General features: G+C 41.7%; 1 protein-coding gene across 9 annotated transcripts in view; it reads right to left on the bottom strand.

Annotated features, from left to right (window-relative positions):
- The window catches only part of agap1 (ArfGAP with GTPase domain, ankyrin repeat and PH domain 1), a 111,568-nt gene extending 86,464 nt beyond the window's left edge, over positions 1 to 25,104 (bottom strand). For 2 of the 9 annotated variants that reach the window (XM_054795978.1, XM_054795987.1), the window contains exon 1: positions 7,868 to 10,008. In XM_054795978.1, coding sequence (XP_054651953.1) covers positions 7,868 to 8,924 — 1,057 coding nt within the window. In that variant the 5' untranslated portion in view covers positions 8,925 to 10,008. Of the gene's footprint in view, positions 1 to 7,867; positions 10,009 to 23,906; positions 24,142 to 24,230 lie in introns of those variants that run through there. The other 7 variants (XM_054795997.1, XM_054796006.1, XM_054796039.1 and 4 more) reach the window with 6 other exon arrangements.
- Between the last annotated feature and the right edge of the window lie 188 nt (positions 25,105 to 25,292).

Raw genomic sequence — 25,292 nt, 5'->3', positions numbered from 1 at the left:
TAGATGGACAGTTGTCCATCTGGTCGAGCTGTTCTGGGGGAGGTTTTCCAGTTAATTTTGGGTAGGCTGGAAAAAAAGTTTCTACCACTGCAGGGTTTGTTAGAGCTAAGAATTCTTTGTTCGTTGTGATGCAATCTCTTGGAGCAATGTCCTCCTCGCCATACACACAAAGCCTTTCCATCAATGTCAACACTGCTGCAGAGACACTCCATTTCTGTCGGCGTGACTTGACAAGCTTCACATTTACACCACCAAGTCATGCCGGTGTCCTGACTTTGTCGCTCCCCATCTGCTCCAACGCGTCACTTTCTTCTGGCCTGCTCAGCTTGTAAAACCTGTGGCTCATCCTCCGTATAGTCAGGCTCAAAAAGATAAGGTTCTGGATCCTCATTTGTCCAAGAGTAGTTGGCGGCTCCTACAAAGTCTGTCATGGTTAGTAGTTGCAAACATTGTAACTTGCTTTATTATGCTTGTCTTTATTTTATTTATTTAGTATTATACTGATTATTATATTTATTGTTCTGTTATGCTTGTTTCTATTTATTGTTAGGATTAAATAAGCTTTGCTTCTTCCTACTCCTTTTGGACATGCGAAATGAATCATGTGATGTATTCCATTGTAACTTGCATGCATGTTCAAATAAAATTAAACCAAACCAAACACACACATGCTTGACAGGCTGCTGTTGTTGACGGAAGTAGCGTAAGTTCCTATCTATGGGCTATGTGAAATCAATGCACCCAGGAAAGAATGTCCGGTAATGTTTAAAATGATCAAGTTAAGTGTTAAGTGAAACTTTCAAAAACTAAGTTGTGATGATGATCGTAGATCATAGCTCATAAGGCAATAAGTTGATACCTGAAATGTTTAGATGGTCACCATGTAGCTCTGCCACTGTAAAATATAGATATAAAAATGAATTTATATCCTACAGACATTTTATCTTGTCCTGAAGCTCCGATCCATGAATTTGAAAGGCTTAAAGTTGGACTTAACATTCAAAGCCATGGTATGACTAGAGGTGGTCCAACAGCGAAATTGAAGAGGGAAAGTAATCTACCTAACAAACACGTATAAGAATGAAAATACACCCGATATCATATGAAAAAGCTAAATTTTCATGGACGTCCCCACCAACTCTCCTAATCGAGCGCGCACACACGTCAGATCTAGAAAATAGATGGACGGAATGGAAGGAGCAAGCTGGTTTGCTACTAGCCGCCCACGTTTTTTTACACGCTTGAGAGGCGATCATCTTTTGCGCTCCTGTACGGGAGCCCATTTTTGCCGAGGGGCTGGAAATGTGAATTTCTATCTATCTATATGTATGTAGTGGAATTAACACATTAACCCCAAGCCTTTCAACAGCTCTGTTTGTTTATTCAAGCACATTTTTACATGCCATGAGAGCGGTGTCTGCCATCGGTGTGATTCCCTGTCTACCCACTGATATCGAGGCGGCCATGCCGGAGATAAGATGAAAGTCGAGGCTTGAGAGGAAGTGGAGATTCAAGCCTTCGTTATCTTCTATTATCACGGGAAACGTGAATTCACTACTGAGCAATAGCCACGAGCTGGCAAGAACGTTAAGACCTTCAAATTTGTGTTTCACTGAATGGCTAAGAGCTAGCAGCCCAGAGGCTAACGTGAGGTGCTAGCCGACTTCAGTGGAGTCAGAGCGGCCAGGAACACAAGAGCTTGTGGAAAGAGCAAAGTAGCTGGGCTTGCACTGTATGTGAACAAACTGTGGTGTCATCCTGGTCATATGGACATTAAAATGTCCATCAATGCAGCATTTTTAAAATGTTCATTATCGGGAACTCCTCTCCTTTTCCCGCAGATGCCATCTGATGGTTATTGCGCTGCAGTCTGCACTAGTAAGGGCCTTAATTTGGGTCGAAGACCGCCCTGTGTCTTCATGATCAGGTCTGTAGGATGGCAGGAACAATAGGTGGTTAGATTCCTGTACTTGATTCCTGATCATTTTTTGTTGTTTCTTTATATTTGTGGGTCATTAATACTTCAGTTGAAAAAACAAAAACGATTTCCTGGAAGCTGGAGGACAATGAAGACAAGACAAGACACGATTCGGGCAGCAAGGACTACTATTACACGGTTGAAGGAGGTGTGAGGATAAGAGAAAGTGTTTGGCTGTGCTTGTGACAAACAAACTTAATTTAAGAGATCATCCAATTAAGAAGCACTTGAGAGGACTCAACAGGAAGTCAAGAAAGAGCTCATACCAACAAGTGAAGATAAACTGCCTGACGTACATATCATCCTGAGACTCACTGAATCCATCCCCCACCAGCTTTACATGCTTTTGCATTCACACACACACACACACACACACACACACACACGGCTTTCTTTTCATGCTTAACAATTACAACCCCCGTGACATCAGTTACTAACTGGTCCATCATGCATATGATGGCCAGGATGATGAGCAATATTAAGTGTTTACATCACCATACTTCAAATGCATTGTTGCCTCATGCTGGCTACTCATGCGTCTGCGCACCAGTCAGGGACATTTATTATCTGTCCTGATGGATTTGAGCCTTATATAAGAGCCTTAATCAGTAGGGGGTAGAGCACTGTGACACTCTGCTGGCACGCCAGAGATGCCTCTCCAGCATCGGATTACAGGAAGTCCTCAGGTGTAACAAAAGCACATTTTTGATTGGCTGAGCGAGGCAGGACGTTTCTTGATTGAGCGGCACATGCTTGATGGTCAGTGAGATGCAAACGTTATTGGACAGATACTGTCTTACAGTCATACATGTCCTGGTGCTGGCAGGTAAGGCTCTGCCGTATCTACCATACCTACCATCAATAATTTATGATCAAATATAAAAATGCCATGTTATGATAGTGAAGCTATAGTCCCTGGTTGTGGGGTTGCTCTAGTTTAGTCAAGATCTGCCCCCGTCTTAAGATTTAATGTCACACAGACCTTCCCTGTTTCAACGCCCTCTAAACCATATACACTCGCCACAAACTCCAATTTGGGCCTGAAGAGGAAGTGGTGGTGAGGAGGAGGAGGGTGAAGAACACAGACGCACACTCAATCTTGACCCCCACACAACCTTTGTAATCCACTACATCAACGCAACAGACTGGTAATAGTCCGTCATGTTGGGAGGAGTTATTGCTCCGTTTTAAACTCATGCACGCACACACATACAAACTCTACAGTAAGACAAACTGTCAGAAATACAGACAAAGTCAGAACATGCATGAGGGGTAATCCCTCCATCTTTCTGGTCATCTGTTAGTGTTCTTGTGTGCATAAGGGTTGTGTACAATAAACCGCTGCGACCGATTATCCGGTTTGACAAGGGAGCGATACGGCTGCATCGATGGCAGCCTCCTGGATCGATAAAAATCAGCCATAAATCCTTTGATCACTCGATTGTAGAGACATGCACGCGGTTGGCAGTCCGTCTCTTAAACAATGCAAGTGCCTAGGCTGCCGGCGAAAGGATTGTCGCGCACCATGACTGAAGACAGGAATGGATGTAAAAAGCAGCGCATACATTACTGTATAGCGATCTAATTTATCTTATTATGTCACATCAAATTAAAAGCACTAAATGAATACAGACCCTCCATCCACCAGTATGAGCTAAGAGTTTGTTTTTCAGAGAGATTATATGTCACTCTTTGATGTGTGTGCTAGCATGAATTAACTTGAGGTTGTGGACCTAACAAATGTGCACATTCGCAATCTCTCACCTTTACGCATTCCCAAGACGTATCAGCATTTGGAACCAAATATGAGGTGAAAGAAAAACGGGAAAAACGCATTACATTAGTCTAGCTGTGCAGCGTGGGGGGAAAATGACAGTGTGTTCATGGGCCGTCGAACAAAGTGGGACAGGTCGCCACTCGCAACAAAAAACATAAACATGCAAAGCATTACTTTTTGAAAAAAATAACAGCCCATATTTCCAAATTGATTTGCATAAAATTTGATTTATAAATTTTACAATTTATTTATTTTAAGTGTTTTTTTTTTATCATTGCGCCTTAAAAGTGTTTTTGCCAGGCCTTGCAGCACGCTTGGGGATATCATGGTAAATGGTCTTTCACTTGTATAGCGCTTTTCCACCTCCAAGGCACTCAAAGCGCTCTGACGCTGTTAGCACATTTATGACGCAGCATCAGGAGCAACTGGGGGTTCAATATCTTGCCAAAAGATACTTCGACGTGATCACAGGAGGACAGAGGATCAAACCTGCAACCTTCAGGATGGGAGACGACCACGCTACCACCTGAGCCATTCCGCCCCCAAGTGTTCTTTTACACATTTGAAAATACTGTAAGAATACCACTGTTATAGAATTGGCTTCTTCATTTTATTGGTGTAAGTATATACAGTAGCATCAAACCACGTGGAACCCTTCTGTTTTTAAAATATATAATATTTTTATTGTATGGTAACCCGTGTATCTAGATGCGTTTTGAATTGTCTATCACAAAGAGATTTACACCCTAGTGTGCATGCAAGTGCCTTTTGACTCATTACTTCTGCATGGCTGTCGATGTAGGTCACAAACACCGATACACATCTACATGCATGCTCCTACCCATAGGCGCACACCTATACTGATAAACATACACTCCCCATTGGGGTTGGTATGGAGCCCACACCCATTTTATATATAAAATCTTATGATACGGAATAAAAGCCCTTTTTGGGTCCTATCACACACCGGACATTTCAAACTAGAAAGGTGCAGTATCAAATGTTCTGTGTTCAAAAGATAACTTACTACCCTGTCAGAGTGGTATTCATTCATGTTTATGACTGTGATTGTAGTTTGCAGTGGCGTACAACAGGAACAACAGTCTTTTCTTGCAGGTTTGAATTATCTAACAACAGGCACAATAAACCCTAATAAAAACACAGGCTACTGTTGTGGCTGTAATCAATGCCAAGATGAAACCGACGTCACTTCCCATCTACCCGCCACTCAGCTACCCTAGGGAACACATTTATAATAACACACAAGCATGAGTGTCTTATTTATGTCTTAAATGGCTTATTTATTCTTATTACATCTACTATATTGGGTAATATGAGTGTAAAGGTGACTATAGAGGTGTCAGTTCATGTATAGAGGGCTCTAATAATGTTAAAAACTGTATTTAGATGGTCGTAAACAGGTTTTCTATGCTCTAATTACAAAAATATTTTATTTATAAATAAGGAATCCTACTTCAATCTTAATTTACCGCAATACACAAACAAGGGATTACTGCACACTTCAAGTCTCATCAATCACCAATACATGACATTTAGCCATAAAAAAGCATAAAATCCCAAGTTTAAAAGCGACTATAGGGGTGCAAAACATATTTAGAAGGCCATAAACAGGTTTTCTATGCTCTAACTACAAAAAATATTCTCTTTATTAATATTGAATCCTACTTTGCGAAAATACATTTATCTTGGTCGCGTCTGGAACCAATTAACCGCGATAAAAGAGGGATAACTAAAACTAAATAGCCTGACCTTATTTATCTTATTTGCACGACAGTTGAGCTGCAACAATTAATAGATGAATCGATGATTAAATTGATTGTCCGATTAATCCATTAACTATTTTGGCATTTGATTTATCGTTTTTTGATTTAAAAATGTAAACATCCTATGATTTCAGCCTCTCAAATGTTCTAGACAAAACAAGATATTCATACAAATCATCTTAGATTTTGTAAAAAACTGAGATTGAGATTTTTGCCTCTTTTCTGACACGTTGCGGACAAAACCACCAACTGTTGGTGTTTGGTTCATATTGATTTGGTCCATCTAGGGCCTAACCAAATACAGTGGAACTTCAGTTAGCGTCCGCCCTTGTTAGCGTGTTTTTCGGTTAAAGTTGAAAATTTTCCGCCACAATACTGCCTCAGTTTGCGATGGGGTGTTACAAGATCTCGTCATATTAAAACATGACAAGATTTCTCATTCAGAAAAACAATGTCTTGTGGGCGCTAGGCCTGGGACGATAACAAATAAATTAATCACACAATAAATGAAAATTAACTTGATAATTTTGCCGAACTTAATATATTGCCACGTGCATGCGGGTCTGTTTTCCTCACTTCTCTCCTTATAACAGGCAGGACGAGAGTTCACTCTGTGCATTGGTTTCAGCACCTTGGAGCATTTGTGCCATAGAACAATGGCATGTGTGAGCCCTTTTGTCAGTCATACAGTTTGTCGTCTCGGTGGGTGAAGACGGGGACGCTAGCATACACACAGAAGAGTGCAACGTGATAGAAATTAAATTAGTAATTTTTTTTAGATTTTTTTTTGCTGTACTTTTATTCAAATGAATATTAAAATCTCGTCTCGTAAACTGAGCGTCTCATGACACCCCTAGTTTGCGTGCATTGTCCGGTTAGCATACAATATGGCACACGTCTTGTCGTGCTGTTAATACACCGCTTGAGTCCAACTGTGTTCTTAATGTATTATTTTATCACAAAACGAAAATGACAAACGAACATTTAAGGTTACTTTTGCCTTCACTGAAGATGTGACTGTTCCCAAAGACACGATGTGGCAGCGTGATCAACCACCACCACCTTCCTGTTTTCAGTCACGTCAAGAATCATGCCTTCATTGAAGGTAAAAGTAACCTTAAAATTCATTCATCATTTATATGTATTTATATGCATTTCCAATGGTTTTCTGTATGCAAAACACGTGTTTTGTTTTAACAACTTTGGCTTTCTGGAACAGATTAATTGGATTTGCATTATTTCTCAGGGGGAAATTTGATTCGGTTAATGTCTGTTTCGGTTAAGAGTTGGATGTTCTGGAACAAATAAATGACACTCACCAAGGTTCCACTGTACTCGATTAATCAAAACAACAAGCTTCCGATTAATCAACTAAGAAAATAATCGTTAGTTACAAAGTGACTGCTTATTCTGAGACGGAAACTAAAATGTGCACCGTACTGAACAAAACTGCACGCAACTGTAATGACAGATGCTGGGATAGGTTCCACCTACAGTGGACTCAAGACAAAGACTAGAACAAACGAGTAAGTATTTTGTATCAGTGCAGTACTGTACTTGTTCACGCTCACAGCAATCAAACAGATGGCTGATTATACATGAGACGCCAACATCTGGCTGAACAGGAAGACACAGCTGTCTGACAGAGCTACTTCCTATCTCTCATTGGGTTTTCTACGCAGTGTCTTGGCTAACAAAAAACAGGTATTCAAATTGTCCAGCTGCTTCAAATACACAAGCCCATATTCTTTCCGTTTGTGACTTGTTTTTTCTTTGTGCTGGGAAACTCAGCGTAGTGACCTCACCGGCACAGATGCCACTTTTCCACTATTGCTGTTTCAGCGCTGGGTTGGATGTTCCTGAGGTTCCAGCAAAGCTTTTGTTTCCATTGTCAAGGCACCACAGGGGTGAAACTCATAGCTTTTCATCCAGAGATTTGACCAAATAATTACATTCATTAATTGCGTGGCTCACGCAGCTCTCCCTTTTGTTATTTCCTGGTTGGAGGTGTAAACCTCTATGACTTATGACACAGCTCCACACGTACATGGAAAATGAAAGTGGTGTAGAGTCAGTTTGTGGCCAGAGCTGTCTGCTAAGCTCCACTTCCGAACAAGCCCGGCACCAGCGCTTCACTTCAAGGTACTGGAGAAGGGATGTTCTTAAACCTGGCCTGCCTTCTGTTTGCACTTACAATAAATGCATCTCCAAGTAACAAAAAACAAACAGGAGCGGCTGCTTGTCGCGGCCACAACCAAACAACACTCTGCTGTCCTAAACAAACACACACTAACCCCCCAAAGCGCACACACAAACGTGCTTCTTTACCGACTGTGCTTCCTCCGTTCACTCTCTCTGTGCTGGACTGCCAAGGCAATGTCGTCCCATCCCTGCGGGAGAAGATGCCGCTGAAGAACCGTACTAGCCGCCTCTCACCAGAACGCCCATCTCCGTTCCGCAGTAGGAACGCAGACCCATCCTTCTGTGCAGCCAAAGGCTGCAGGTCGCTGTTGTCCAGGGTGCGATTCTTGACGCGGCTCAGCTCAGAAATTGAGTCGGTCTTGTTGAGGATTGCACCAACCTCCAACGTCTGGCTCTTCTGTCTGGTGCACTCATGACGGCGGCTGGCAGGCCTCTGGAGCACAGCATCAACTTCTGCTGCCTTCTGTCCTTCTGATGCTGTCGCATCATGACCGATGCACCCAGAGCTGTTGTGGTTTTTGTCATTTGTGAGCGCATGCAGACGTAGCCGTTCACTGCTTGTCCAGTGTCGGAAGCTGAAGCTGCGGCGGAGCAGGCATGGCTCCTGTTGATGCGTCTCTGGTGAGCCCGTGAGTGCCATCCCATTAATGGGTGGCGTTGCTCCATCATGGTCTAATTCAGGGCTCCTCTTCTCCAAACTCTTTGACTTGAAGAGTGTCTTTATCTTCATTACGCTGCTGCTCACTACATTCCTAGAAGAGTGTGTTCTTGTACAAACGTCTTCTTGAAGTCTGTCGGATGGCTGGGATTCCTGACAACTCTTGGTCTCTTCTTTCTTTGTCATTCCGGCTTGTTGCTTGCGAGACAGTTTGAGCCTCCCCAGCTCCAGCTGGCCCGTGCTGAATGTCCTGAAGTTCCTCATGTAGCTTTGTGATGACAAGTCATCTGACTCGTCCTCCACTTCCTGCACTTGTTCCAGCAAAATGCTGCGCTGGGAGTCCAGAGAGGCTTCACGCCGGAAGGCCGCCACCTTGGACATTTCTACGAGCTGAGGGCCCAAAACGCCTCCCCCACCCTCCAGTGTCTCCTTCTTCACCAGCGTGAGGGAGATGTGGTATACCGTCTTCTTCTGAGGCATTTCTCTCTCCATTCCTTTAGAACAGTTCCCATCCAGAAGAAACATGGTTAAAGTTCTGTGACCGGGTCCAGCGTCAAAAACTTAACTTCCCTAAAAAGACCCTGTGCGTCCTCCACATAAACGGCATGGACCTTGCAGGCAGCAGATGGCTTGCAGGGTTAAAAGTCCACATTTCTCTTCAAAATGTTAAACAATCAAAAAGCACTATGGCACACATAATGGGCCAATATGTAACTTTCCGTTTCCATACAGATGCGCAAAAAGCATGCAAGCTGACAGGAAATGGAATTCGCCCTCATCCCCACAGAATTCAGCTGGCCTGGCAGCCTCTGTCTAAAAAAAAAAAACACACACACACACTTCAACGAGCGCCGGAGTTTCAAACACTTTGTGGGCTCGTCACAAGAGTCAGACGGGATCCTTCCTTGCGTGTCCCGTTGTCACCGCCGCGCCTCCTTTTCGAATGTGTAATATTATTCCATCACCGCGTCACGTACTATACGAGCGTGTCGTGTCCCATTGTGCGCCGGCCAACACACCTGCTGTGCAGCCAGACGAGCGTCTTTCTCCTCCGATTATTATTTAAATGACGAGGATTTAAAGCCGAAGCCGCCTTGAGTCCCGATTCCGCCCCCGCTGCACTCCGAGCTCAGAACCTCACGCGCGCAACAGCAAACAAACGCGCGCGCACTGTGCACGCTGCAGCAATACAGAAAACACGGTGCTGACATTACAAGCCCGATTTGCTGTGTTAAGATGATCAACAAGCAAAGATCACACGCCACGACCGCGTCACACATGTACGTGCCTTACTAACACTAATTGCTGTGCATTTGCAACTATTTCCTGTTTGATTTCCTATTTCAGCCCGACAGCTTCTGAGACGTCAACAAGCTCCATCACAGGTTTTCTTTACTTCTAAAGGGGGCGGACTCAGTTAGCTTTCCCCTGCTGTCAGTCAAGTTTCCCTCTGCAACGCCTTCAACGGCCATGCAACCTCAGCACACAGCAGCAGCAGCTTTGTTTGCTCTCTGTATGACCACAAACATCTTCTGATGTGAAGATGCTGAGTGTGAAGGTTGCTGAATGCACTGGTTCTGACAACAGCTAAAGCTCTGAACTCCTAGATTATTGGCGGGTTTCATGCTCCTCCTCAAGCACAGCTTTGACTCCCTGCATTTTCCAGGTCAGTGGTGTTGCAGGAGACACCTCTCATGGCGAGTGTCTCACTGATGAAACACTTCATCATATGGTGCCATGTAAAAAAAAAGAATTCTAAAACGATTTCCTGCTATCACTGCTGATATGTTAAAAGTGTACTGTAAACTCAAACTGGGAAGCCTCCTCGCCATGCCACATATTCACCCTTTTTAGGTTGACAGTGCAGTCATTAATACGATGCTATAACGGCAAACCGAAAGGCCTGATTTGCCGCTGCAGCGTTGGGATGCGCATCTCCCTCCCCCACGCTGCCATGTCCCCTGTAGACAGTAAAAATGGGTCAGTCAGAAAGGGAGAGGGGGGAGGGCAGGTTGAGGAAGGTGCCTCCCTAATATAATGATAGGGGAACACTGACATACAGTAGATACTGCACATTTTCACATTTTGTCAGAGCAGACAACATGGGTAGCACAGAGAAGAACAACCCACTCAAGTTTCAGATGCGGGGCAGTTGCCTTGGTAATGTCTAATGTTGTGTGCGTTAGTATGTTCACCACAATGCTCCACTATGTCTGTCAACCCTAATGGTCGACCTCCTGTTAGCTTTTCCATGGAGGGCTAATACGATGACGTGAACCATCCAAAAAATAAATTTGGACATTTCATGGCTGTCGAATCCTCGGTTACAATAGCAACCAAATGGTCTGCTGAATGAAAGCTATGTCCTGTTCTTGGAAGTCAGGTCTGGGGGCAAGAAGTAACACCGGCAAGGCATCTTCACAAGCTAGAGAAGCTACAAATACATTAGTAATGTGTATGACCTACTTCTACTGGTCCATATCTTCGCTCAGCTCACCACCAGAACCCCCACAGAGTTCAATGCCTCCACTGCACTTGCTGCTTGACACAGTGTGCGGGGCGTCATTCATCTCATTCAGCTGTTTTAATCTTCTAACACCTGCAAAAGCATACAGTTTTCACATTGTCATGTGGCCGACAAGGCTCTCTTTTGGACGGGGAGAGTGGGGAGGGAGCGTCGGCCTTCATGCCAATGCCATTGTCACGTGAGTCCTCGAGTAAAATGGCAAATCGAAAGCATTGTTATCATTTAGAAATGAGATCACATTTCAGTGTGAATCGAGAAGCAAGATTTTCGGGCAGCTCTAGTCTGAATTTTCAGGGGTGTCACAAGATCAAAACGTGAGAAGATGTCTCGTTCATGAAAACAATTGTCTTGTGATAATAAATAAATAAATGAATCACATGCTAAATGAAAATGAAGTCAATCATTTTGCCAGCCTCTATATATTGCCATGTCCATGCACATCTGTTTTCCTTGTCTCTCGCCACCAAACAGGCAGGAAGAGGTGCATTCTTTGCACCTCTCTACTCTGTGCATTCGTTCAGCACCTAGACGCTTCACAGAATGGCTTGAGGCGTTATGAGCAAGAGTGAGACATCTTGTCAGTCATACAGTTGCTTTGTCTCTGTGGGGGGAGGTGGGGCCGTTAGCATAGAAAAACACAGAAAAAGAGTGGAGCCTCATGAAGAGCAGACATTAGGAGGAAGAAAGTTGATTGCAAAGGCAAATGCCACAGCCCCCGTGTGGGAATATTAATAATGAGCTAGGTGAGCCCATCAACACGAACAAGCCAGTATGCCAAATTTGTTCAACATTAGTGGCAACAAACAAAACAAACTAGCTCACCTAAAGAAAACCACCCGACCCAGTTTTCCCATCTGGGAAAAAAAACAACTACACACCGACAGTCAACACTCACTGAGTCGTTTGATCGGCAAAGTGATTCGTTCGCACAGAGTGTAGTTTGATACAGTGCAAAATAAATGCTGCTCTTTAATACAGATGAAAATCCAGCATTTCAAGAAATGCTGCCGTTTATACAGTACGGATTGCCAGTGAGAAAATCCATGTCACAAACGACAATTCCATACTTTACGTAGTGAAAAAAGACATATTAAAGGAAATATTGCATTATTATTATTATACATTATTATTTATCATCATAAAATTTGTGGTTTATTTGGTCTCAGAAGATTTAGAAAATATTGTTTGACATCAATTTGTGGGACAATAAACATTTCAAAACACACCTGCATTGTTTAGTGACCCGGTTAAATAAAAGTTTGTTTGTCCAGTCATTTTTTCATTGTACAGGTTTTCCCAAAAAATTGACAATTTCGCAGGCCAAAAATTGGCAATTCCTGCTGAAATAACCTCACAGAATATATAAAAACAGATCAGAATTTAATGTTTTATTTTTGTTCTGTTTTCAGGTTGAGCCATGCCGTTTACTCCCAAAGAGAAGTCATTTTGCGTCTTGGAATATGCTCGCACACAATCACCCAAGACTGTGCAGCCATGTCACAGGCGATGCACATATTGAGCACTTATGAACATCATAATAAACTTTATGATGTTCAACACCTAACCTTACAACTGTTGATGCATTTATTATTTTTACTTTTTTTATTAATATTTATTTATTACTAAGTTTTTGAGACATTTTGAAAGATTTTAAAATCTTGTTTTACTATAACAATTTGCCAAAAAATATTATAATATTATAATATTATTACTACATGAGATATGATTTATTTTATCGACAAGTTATCTCATGACAGACAGAATATTGTCATCTTCCCTGAACCAGGAGTAACTAATACAAAAATGATGGCGAGACAATCACTCCTGCAAAAGCAACTCACTGCTGCCACCTGCTGAGCATCGTCCAAGAGTGCACGCATCTTTATTTGAAATAAATAGAACCTGCTCAGCACGTGCTGACAAGTGAGCTTAGAAGAGCCCAGAAGATATGGCGCAGAGAAAATACCACCACAAGATGGCGTTGCTGTATGATTTACTAGGATTTACTAAAAACTGGATCACCAGCCTCAGATAATGAACCGTGCCAAAAAGAACAGACTGAAGCACGTTATAATTTAGGAAAAACAAGGACGGCAACAGTTGGGAGCTTATTTTCGAGGAGCGATCGCATTACAGAAGGCTACGCTGTGCATGTGCATGTTTGTCAACCACCCATAACGCACCAGACTTTGAGGATTTGTGGGGAAAAGCCACAAATTTGTCATTTCTATGGTTCTGTATGAACAGTTAAATCCAGATGTTCAAATTATATATCAAATTATAACTAAATAACATATAACAAATTGTAATTGCTGATTGGTTCTCACTAATGAATGATCAGTGATCAGCCCCCAAACTCCTGACCAGGTAAAGCCTACTTTCCACACACTTCAGAGCGCTTTGTTTTCCCATAATGCTTTGCTGTTCGAGGCGGGGCTTCGGTGATCATATTTCCTTGTGTCTGCTGATTTCCTCTTTCCCTGCTTCCATTGTTGTCCACAACTTCATTTTCTTTCCCCGCCCACTCCTCTCCTGAATAATCTCTTCATCTCTCTGAGTACAGAAAACATGACGACAAAGCTGATACATAACACATCCCCTGCCAATCAATCAATCTCAGGTGGTAAACTGCGAAAAGGAAACAGAGGGATAGAAAAATAGAACAGATTACGAGCTGGTTTGAATTCGGCATGAAAAGTGATGACGTGATTTAGCCATGTGAATTAGCATTTGCAGTTTTATGGTGTTTGACACAAGGTATCACCCAAACAGCTGATGGGGGTCAGGGCTTCATTGAGTGTTGGTGTTGCTTATAAAGGCATTGGAAGAGAAGGCAGAAATGCATGGTCACAGATGACCACATCCTCCAATTGTTGCCGTACAAATTACAAACATCTATGGAAGATGAGGCAGAAATGCATGGTCACAGCCGAGGTCTACCCCAGGCATCCAAACTAGACGCCCGAGCCGCCTCAACTGGCTCCTCTCCATGTGAAGCAGAGCTCCTCTCCCTATTTCTAAGGTCAAGTCCAGCCCCCTTGTGCGGAAAACTCATTTCGGCCACTTGTATTTGCGACCTTGCTCTTTCGGTTACTACCCAAAGCTCATGACCATAAGTGAGGGTAGGTAAATTCACGGCACGTGCCATGTGACATGAACCCTGTACTCCCGGAGCAGTATTTGTCTTAGCATTTTTCTTTGCACTGTGCTTATTTGTGAAATACATCAGTGGCATTAAGGATAATGTCTTCTTTTTCTTACACAAGATGTGACCTGACATTAGGGAAGAACTGCTGCCAATTTCGGTATTTTAAATTAAGTGCTGCAACACTGAATATCTGTATGAAAGCTAATATTGAGCCTCTCTGTTGTTCAGCAGAACTGATTTGCTTTCTTCTTCCTCCTCAAGTCAAATCACCAAGTCAGCAGTCTTCTACATTTTCACACGTGTATGTGAAGTCCCTGTTGACATGCACTATTTGTAATTTATCATGTTTTCTAATTTTCTATCATTTTTCATTTTGTGTGCCTCCAAAACGCTAGATGGCGCTTATGCTTCTTTCAGCGCAAGTAAATGTATGGCTTTTCAGGTCGACCCCTTACGTCATATCAAAAAAGGCTATCTTGGCAGCAAATCTGTAACAACAAACACTGACATTAACAAAACAGCTCAGTACGTGTCATATATTTTTCACCTGTCAAAATACTTAGATCTTTCAGTTGCTGACGCGAAAAGGACCAGAAACGGGCACCACAAAACCCTGCAGATGACATGAAAGTAGTATCTGCCTCTGTTAGGAATCTGCCTCTCACGGTGGAGACTGGCGCAGATGCAGAACACCGGCTCCGATGATCAACTGATGTTATCGTACAGAAGTGGGAGAAAGTCAGTGTTTTGAAGGTCAAGACAGGTCGAGTCAAGTCCGAAGCGATAGGCTTAAAAAACTCATAAACACTGAAAATGACATTATAACGGTCACGTGAGTTGAATACTCTGAATGGGGACACATTTTACTTAACACACCCACTGAAAATCTCAATTAGGCCTGTCACAATAACAACGGACAATAATTGTCCTACAAATTACTGTCGATAATAGATATTATTGACTTTTTTTTTTATATACCATTTCTTCATTAAAGGGATAGTTCGGATTTTTTACATGAATTTGTATGACATCCCCATCAGCAGCGTACCGCATAAACAGTGACTTACCCCCCACTTGGTCCTGTGAGCCCAGTTCTGGTCGGATTTCGGTGATGAGGAATGTGGTTCCGGTTAATTGCTGGGGCCATTGCCTTCTCAAAACAATATGCATTCAAAAGAGTAATACATTTGCATCAAAAAAATGCTTCCTCGAAAAAAATTAGACCTCATATCACTACGCGCTATTGCCTGTCCACTGTTGTGTACGTGATGAAGATGGCTGTAACGCTCGCATCTTCCGCTGTGGAACACATACGTAAACAAGATGGCTGCAATGCTCGCCATACACAACAATGTACAGGCGATAGCGTGCAGTGATACGACGGAAAAGAGAAAGTAATGGCGAACGATTGTGAGGTCTGACTTTTTTGAGGAGGCATTTTTGTGATGAAATGTATTACTCTTTTGAACGCATTTTATTTTGAGAAGTCAAAATCTTTACTTAAGTGGCCCCAGCAGCTAAACGGAACTATGTTCCTCATCACTGAAATCCGGCCAGAACTGGGCTCACGGGACCAAGTCGGGGGTAAGTCACTCTGGATGCACTACACTGCCAATCCCTTTAATTATATGGCATAATCAAAAGCAATAAACTTTAATTTCTCAAGTGTATTTAACATTGTAATTGGAATGTCAAGAGCTTTTAAATAAAATAAATTAAACAACGTAATAAATTAAACAAAAAAGAGACAAAAAAGAGACCCCAATAAAAATAAAATGGACTCTGTTTCTTTTAGCAAAAACTGCACTTAAATAAAAAATCACCATCATAAACATAGACAAAAAAAACAGACCCTGTTTCTCTGTCTTTATTCAGAAAAATAATCTCATGCAATAATTATTATTTTTTTCAGTAAAAGTACTGAAGGACTGATTCTGTCTCTGAGAGCCTCATGCATGCTCTAATTACTTCCCGTTTGAATTACTGCAATGGACACCTGTGCATTTTATCAGAACCAGAAGAGATGGGGGTATCGCGTGTCACCCAAATCCCCTTGTCTGCAGGTTTTCACCGTACATTCCTCCGCCTGCTTGCCACCCCCAAAGATGTAAGAGCATTGTTACGCCGCGGACAGGAAACCTATTTTTATACCTGCAAGTGATCCGTGTGGGACTGGCCTCAGCTATTGTTTTGGTCAGTGTCCGGCGCTTCCCTTCATAGGCCACTGATTAGGGAAAGGAAAGAGACCTTGTACAGCTGCAGCTGCCGACACATCTCAGCGTCATGACACAGACGCATACAACCTGACAGCTCATTCATTGACTGACAGCTCATCTGGTGGCCTGCAAACGCCCGCCTGTGTCAGAAGAGCACTCCCATTCATAAGTTCCACTACACCACAGAGATGCTAATCAGCTTTAGTCATTTGTTTGTTTTGACTTGATAGTCACACTGTCCATTCAAATGTGATGACCGGCATACAGGTTTCAGTCGAAGAACTCTGGAAGACAGTTTGTGGACCCAACACGGATATACAGTAGTTACAGATCAATGTTATACTGCTCATGCAAGCGAACACCGGAGTGAAATCCTCACTGTGCCTCACTGTGAGGAACTGGTCTGACAGGTAGAACTTCTGCAAATCACTGTCTTGTTGGACCAGCAAGTGTAGAGAGTAATGATAGCAACTACTCAAAAGATAAACCATTGCAAACTCACACTCAGTTTTTCTGGGCCAACATTTAACATCACATGACACACTTTTGAATTACACATAAGAACTGGCAAGGGCTAATTAATTTAATTAACAGTATTCATTCATTCATCAGGGTCATCCGAGCTGATTTTCAGCAAGAGGCGAGGTACACTGCATAGCGGTGAGAGATCAGGCGTGCTGCAGGAATTTATCCAATTTCACTTAATTGGTCTGAAAATTACAGTATGTATTTACTACAAGTAATGTATCTTTATTTGTTTGTATCTGGTATAGCAGGGGTGTCCAAACTTTTTCTAGGCGACATACTGAAAAATTAAAGGATCCAAAGGCCTCTTTGATATTTTGTAAAGCAACAAGTAGATATGATAATAGATATGATACATATGATTTTTTTTTAAACTGCATGTCAGTTTAGTGATATAGGCGAAAAAGCGTATTATAAGTATTAACTTCACGCCTTGCTTTTTTTCCCCATTTTTGCTGTTGTTTTTAAAAATGTTCCAAATATTTCTACTTTCTTCTTAAATAATCTTCATGAACATGAACTTCTACAACACCTGCACCACCTGAACCATGTTGTAGTCACTATGTATTCTTTACACTGTATTCTTTACTTGCGTATCTTGCTTGCTGCTGTAACAAGTGAATTTCCCCGCTGTGGGATAAATAAAGTACAAATACAAATACAAATACATGAATTTTCTTTTTGTAATATTAGGACTTTATAACATTTTGACTTCATTCCCATAATATTATCATTTTTTCCCCACCCTAATTTTCCAAAAAATTACAACTTTATTTTTTACTGCCATAATATTATGACCTCAAAATAAAAACATTTTTTACATTTCTGCGTTTTTTTTTAATAACACTATTTACTATTTCAACTTTCTTCTTGTAAATGTTCTTTTCATAATTATGATTTCCCAAAACAAACATACCCATATTTTGACTTTATTCTCCTAAAATTATAACTTTTCTGCAACTTCATTTAAAAAAAAAAAAAATTGTCATTTTGTTTGTTTCTCATATTACGACTTCCAATAAATAACATCTTTTTTCTTTAATATTTCAGCATTATGCTACTAAAATGACATTATTTTTCCTCTTAATATTTTGACTTTGTTCTGAGAAAATTACTGCTGATTTTTCAATTTTTGCTGTTGCTGTTTTTGTCTTTTTTTTTTTTTTTTTTTTAGTTTTCTGGTTAAATTATATATCTGAATTAATAGACTGTGCCACGGGCCATTAAAAAAGTAGTATAGTGACAGGCAGAACAATTAAATGCTCTTGCACTAGATGGCAAAAGATATACTTACTGTAATTAACGTACACATTATTTCGGTATATCTACTGTACTGTTTGTGACATTTTTATTTAGTGGTGTACTGCAAGATTTTTCTATGGTAAAATATGTGCTTTGTATAAATAAAGGTTGGGAAACACATATAAAGCATAGACCAGAGGTCCTAACCAACGGCCCATGGGCTGGTACCAGCCCGTGGGCGGGGCCATACAAACTTTCAGAAGCAATTATTTAAGAAAAAAAAAAAAAAAGACAGTTTTTAAAAATAGTTTTGTTAGTAACTACCATCACATTTTATGTACATGTTGTAAATGCATATAAATTTTGTAAACAAGGACTAATATTTTATTGCAATTATAATATTAGTGTTCGAAAGGCCACCGTTTTTACTGTTTATGTTGTTTTATTCCCACTTTGTTCGGCGTCCTTGAATGCACCATAGTTGTGTGCACAGAGTGAAAGTTCCCTATATCTTTCTCTGATGCTGCCTCAAATAGACTGATATTTTTCCCGTTACAGTTGTCCCTCGCAACATCGTGGTTCGAACATCACTCCCTCACTCGATCATGTTTTTTCAAACATTAATTAATAAATGATGTTTCGTTGCTGACTACAGCTAGTCAGAAAATATGCACATTTAAGGAAATTGTATGCATTTTTTTTCTCCAACTTAAGCATTTTCAAGCATAATAATGGCTAAATGAACTAAAATACAATCACAATATAAGTCATAAGTCATTAAGTCATTGTGAATATAGTACTCTTCATTGGCCACTTAGTATCAAAAATTGTTCAGTGAGACCACCATCGAAACACCAGACTTGAACAACTAACTTTTACTGCAGGTTTAAATTATCTCACCAACATAATAATAACATACAGTAAGTATAATAATAATTAGGGATGTCACGGTTAACATGGATGTATTGAACCGCTTCGCTTCTGCACGTTCGGTTGAGTCCACTTGCGTACTAGAGTGATCTAAGCGCTTCACGTGGGACTAAATTCCTGGGCGAGTTTCTGCACGGCCGCCTCTGAGTGTCGGACACTACTGACCGAGGGGGAAGAACGCTAGTAGCTTGCAGGCGTGACAGAATGGCATCATGGCTAGCGAGAAGCCTGAGTTGGAAGACCCTCCCATCTCACTACGATCTCCTGTTTGGGAACACTTTGGCTTCCCTGTTAAAATTACGCATGGACAAAGGCATAAATGCTCTTAAATTCAACTCTTATGATCTATATTTGTTATCATCATTATATTTGTCCAAACAAATGTACCTTTAGTTGTACCAGGCATTACAACGGCTCAATAAACTTAGTAAACAAGGGTGGTCTAATCATTTTTTCCATGACTGTGTCTGATTAAAGTTCTTGAACCTCACTACGAAATACCATCACGTCCTCACTTTAGCCAGAAAGTTATACCAGCACTTTATGAAAAAGCTAAAAGTGATGTCATCAACGAGCTATATATGCTACTTCACTTACGACGGAGGGTTGGACTTCATGTGCAACAGAGAGCTATTTAACTGTAACTGTCCAGTACATTTCGCCACAATGTGTAAACAATTGTTTAAATACAACAGTTTATTTAATATTATTTTTCTATTTTAAAAAACGCAGCGTCTAATTTATTTGAAATATCACCCAAATGGGTCGCTTTTATTTATTTTTTAAAAGTTCTGTTTGCAATTTTTTAAATAAAAGCATTTGAAGTCATTTTTTTCCGCCTTTTTTGTACCGAAGAAAAACAAATCGAGCACTTCAAGAAACTGAATTGAACCAAAATTACATTTTAGTGTACCATTACACCCCTAATAATAATAATAATAACTATAACCATAATAATAACATGGGTAATTATTACAATAACAAGCTAAAACTCAACCCGATGTCATTTCCTGTCCTCCATCGACTTTGCTCCCCTACAAGGTAAACTGTCTAAAATGGCTTATTTTCTCTAATTATATCTACTATATTGGGTAATATGAACGTAAAGGTGACTATATGACTGTTATTTTATGTCTAGATGTCTCTAATAATGTTAAAAAATGTAATATAAACAGGTTATCTATGCCATAAGTAAGAAAATATTCCATTTATAAAGAAGGAATCGTACGTTGCAGAAATTCACTTATTGTGGTCGGGCCTGGAACCAATTAACCGCGATAAACGAGGGATTACTGTATTGTTTCCTAATGTTGATGCTGTGTGTGAATGCATAAAAGGTGAGGTTTGATGACGTTATGTCCGTGTTGAGTTCGATAGGTGCATAACCTCAAGTTAATTAATGCTAAGCACACTGCCTGGCACCTGCACATCAAACAACGATGTAATCATCTTCTCCCTGGAAAACAATCCAGGCTTGTACCAGTGCTAAGTCTGCTTTTAGCTTTTAATTTTATGTTGTTGGAAGCTACTTTTCTGATTTTGTTCAGTGCAGACATGATGAAATGAGCAGCGCTTTTATTGTGGCGGCCGGAAGGGTGTTGTTAGTTGTGAGCGTCCATCTTCCATGTTAAGATTTCACAGCATCAGTGCTCATCTTAATAAGTGCTGGGTTTCATTATGCTTTTCTTTGTTTTATACACAACCCCCATGTTGTAATAACTTGTGTTTGTTTTGGAATCTTTGCAGAGGTTTTGTTTTGTTTTTTTAAGAACCCTATTATGGCGTCTCGCTTAACAGACTACAATACATGGATCTGATCAGATTTGACTGAAAATATTGTAAGACAGACGGACTAAAAAGAGCTCTACACTGATTCAAAAGTTTCTTACTATTTCTGGTACTTTCCCCAACAACAGATCCATCCATCCATCCATTTTCTATACCGCTTCATCCTCATTAGGGTCGCGGGGGCATACTGGAGCCTATCCCAGCTGACTTCGGGCGAGAGAGAGGCGGGGTACACCCTGGACTGGTCGCTAGCCAATGGCAGGGCACATATAGACAAACAACCATTCACACTCACATTCATACCTATGGACAATTAGAGTTGCCAATTAACCTAACATGCATGTTTTTGGAATGTGGGAGGTAACCGGAGTACCTGGAGAAAACCCACGCACGCACGGGGAGAACACGCAAAGTAGAGTTGGGCGATATGGACCAAAACTCATATGCTGATATATTTAGGTTGAGTATCAATATACATCCCTATATTTTTCCCACAAAGTGAGTTTAGACAAAATTAAAGGCAAATATGCGTGTCAAGTTGTTTTATTCAAATAAATACTTAACATGAGGATGTTTTTTGACATTTTAAAGCTTCATGCAAGATGCACATTAAAAAAAATCTTATCTAAAAATAGCCGCTAAAATAAAGTAGGCCATTCTTTTTAAAATAAATACAGAAAATGTCAAATATAACAATGTTTTTTTTTTATAACTAACCTTAAGCTATGCTCACATCCTCAGCTAATAACAAAAGCACAAAAGGATGTGGATGTCACCAACATCGATAGATGAATTTCAATGTCTGGCAGGAATGACAACACCACACAACTTCACCAACCATAAAAACAAGGTGGCGTTGCTGAGGTGCAGAAGCAAGCTGAAAGGTACGTATACATAAATGAGCATCGAACAAAATGCAATGGCGACGTCATCAAAAAAGCATGTGACTTAAGGTAGCTGGGGGAAATTCAAGGCACTTGGAGTGCCAACTGTGCGCCAACAATGATGACCCGTGCATAGATCCCCTTAAGCATGTCTACACCATGCCATACCAACCTTACATACATGTTTTTGGACTGTTTGGATTTGCCCGTGCGGGCATTAGGGAAAATATCTCCTGACAATTTTATCTCTCAAAACCCACCTCTTTAGACTGGCTTTCTCCAGCTTGCAGTCAATTCTGCCTATGATGCTTCCTGTTAGCTGTCTTATGATCCCGTTTTTACAGCTTTACACCGTCTTTACCTCCTAGACCTGAGTCTTTTTTACTTGATTGTCCACCGTCTTTGAGGACCTAGAAAAGCATTATAGAAATGTGATGTACTATTATTAGGATTCCACCTTACTTTTTTTTAGGAAAAAGTATCGCATTCACAAGCGATCTTCCACATGTCTATGTAGGCCTCATAGAGATAAGACATACATAGCTCATTGTCACACAACACAAGTTGGAAAAAGTAAAATTTATGTCAGTCAAGCTTTGACCCAGTCTGGTCTGAGACCTCGTTTGGGATGAGGGGGTGTTTTTGGTCCTTCTGAACAGAAGGCACAAGAGACAAAGACTTGGAGGCTCAGCAGGGTGTCTGAGGCGACACAGCTTAGACAAAGTGGGACATCAGCAGCTACAATCTTGATGTGCTTTTCCTCTCGACAAAAAGCAGCGAGTGGTCACGCGTGCTGAAGCAGCATGCTAACTGCCATGCTTACTTACACAAAATCATACCAAAATCAGTGTTTCTCCTAGGTTTACAGCTCTGGAGTGGCGGCTAGAAGCTGCAGTTGATCTACAGGATGGTGCCTCAACAGTATGCATCGCTACAAGCGTCTCCCCGTGGATTAACGCAAGAGTAAAAGTAGTGTTTGTCACTAATCCCCACACCCTGGCCATCAGCTGGTAACAAGAGAGTGTCACCTCTGACCTGAGTTTGGCCTATGGGTTGAGCTACACGCTGGTTCACGACCCCACTTATTCCGGGGACGACAGTTGCATGTGCCTTGTTGCTATGTCATCATGATGACTGAGCAGGCACTATTTGGGCTGCGCACAAGGGAATTGAATTGTTTATGACTTTTTATTTATTTACCTTACACCTCAGAATGGTCCATAGCCAGCATGCGTCAGCCAGATTTGACACGTTAATCCGGCAATTACCTTTTCATCCTCACATATGGCAAATGTTTACGACTTTGGTATGGCTCACATGCAGTCAACATGCTTCAGCTGCTATTTAACTGAAGACCATTAGAATCATCACATCAAGACTCCGCCTCTCAGCCTCCACAGAGTACTCATTGGGCTTTATGCGGAAAGCGGGCCTGCAGGGCACCGGATGATGATGATGCTCAGCAAATACAAGCACTTAACTGAGGGAACTGAATGTCTGCAGTTGTCCCTAATCTGCATGGGGGTGGGGTTGGAAAAGCATTACGGACAAAAGGTGCAGGGATTGCAGCCACTGCATTACATAACGGATGCCTTCAATCCAGTACAAAACATCCTGATGGGAAACAAACAAACATCTTTTCTGACACATGTTCCAATACAGAGAGGTTTCGCTACTCATTTCTACCTGAAACTGGCTACTGTCACCACGATCCAGCCTGACATTCATGTTGAAGTGCAAGTAAGCAAATCTGACCAGCAAAAAGGCTACCTAAAATGACAGTTCCATGGTTGGACAGTGACTCCTTCATCTGAGAGCTTGCATGACATGACATGACTGTGAGCAACACATGAGCTATGGGGGAACAACATGATGTTGCACCCTGGATAGTTACTGTGCATATCTCAACGCTACACCAGCAATGCATCGATACACCATAGAAAGCGGCCAAGAGAATAGCATTACGGCACACACACAATTCAAAATAAGAGTATCGGTGTAAAGAATTCTTAACAAGTAGCGCCAAATCGAGCTGTGGAGGTCAAAATGAATTAGTAGTGGGCTGCTGATAGGACTCAACTGTATCACCCTTGCAAGGTGGAGTTCATATCTGAAAAAAAGACTAATTCTAATGTTTACAAAAACGCCCCAAGAATATTTGTCTCTGGTGCTGACCAGCTACACTCATCAGTAACATTCTTATACGTCATCAATAACGTTTTACTCCCAAAGTTGTTACTGTCCTACCTTCAATAGCTATGACGTGCTCCCGGATCTGGTTCTGAAGCACCGGCTCCTCCACCCGCTCCAAAAGCTCGTAGATGGAGTAGATGTTGGGGTGGACGGACTCGAACCTCTGGATCTCGGCCCGGATGGCGGCCGAGTTGGCGAGGTGCTGCTGGTAGTTCATCGCCGTAACTGATTCAAGGGCTCTAGCTGCTCGGCGGAACTTCAGAAGAACCTTCTTCGGTTTCCTGAAGAACTGAACACATTAGATGTTCACCGCCAGACAAACATATACTGTATCATCATCATTTAGATTTAGATCATCATCATTTAGATCCAACTCACTGGCCAGTCCCGTTGCTACTGGCCGCTGAGGGCAGCTGGTCCCCGATGTCTCACTGCTCCCGACTCTGGTGGGCTGACAGATGTGCAGCAGCCTGAGCACGGCTTCCCCATGTCCGGACAACCCGAGAAGAGGATGAGGACAGTGGCGTTGATGTATATGTTGTTCAACAGAACCTGATAGAGCCACGTACAGTCATAACTGTCCACGCTCCAGCGATACAACGGCCTTGTCGCTAGCAGGGTATGATAGCCAACTGCAACTAGCTTGCTAGCTAGCTCGCTATGCCTTCCTGTCCAGGGACGAAAATACGAGAATTTTATGTCAATTTCAGACTACAACCAAGGACCGCGTCTGTGTCCGGCAATGATTCTCTCGAAAAATTGACGGAATCAAATGATCTGGCCCGAGGACGGCTGGTGTCTCACACCGGTACTGTTCGGGTGTTCCTGTCCCTTGTTTTGTCTGCTGCGGGGAGCTGTGTCCCTAGATGTCGGGAGTTCAATGGCTTCCCAAATTCCCAAAGTCGCTTTAAAAGTTGTGGATTCGGCAGCTTTGTTCCGTGCGCTCGGCCGTTGCCGCTTCCCGTATGCTGAGGTCCATCCCTGGTAGACTGGAGCCACAACACAGCAGCCGAAACAGAAGCGTTATTCCCACAATGTGCTTCCTCCCGACGTAGTGCCTTTCACATTAAACTTCCCACCTTGTGCTTTCAAAATAAAACTTACACGTTTCTGGGTTGATGGCCAGTAGTGTATTTGGGGTGGTGGGACTATTTAACAGTGCGCCACCTGGCGGCATTATTTTACATCACACTCATAACACTGAGGCTAAACCTGGTATGTGAGTCTACTCGGGAGAGTCTAGTTCAGGGCTGTCCAAACTTTTTCCACCGATGGCCACATATTGAAAAATGAAAGGATGCAAAAGTTTGATAATTTGTAAAATGTTAAGAAGCTATATTTTTCAAGAAAAACCTGCACTTCAGCTGTATGATATAGGGGAAATGCTACTAAAATGGCATTATTTGTTCACATATTAGGAATTTATTCCAGTAAATTTGT

The sequence above is a fragment of the Dunckerocampus dactyliophorus genome, chromosome 1 (genome assembly GCF_027744805.1).
Source record: "Dunckerocampus dactyliophorus isolate RoL2022-P2 chromosome 1, RoL_Ddac_1.1, whole genome shotgun sequence".
Lineage (NCBI taxonomy): Eukaryota > Metazoa > Chordata > Actinopteri > Syngnathiformes > Syngnathidae > Dunckerocampus > Dunckerocampus dactyliophorus.
The sequence above is the reverse complement of the archived record's forward strand: the minus strand, read 5'-3'. Positions and strand labels throughout refer to the sequence as shown.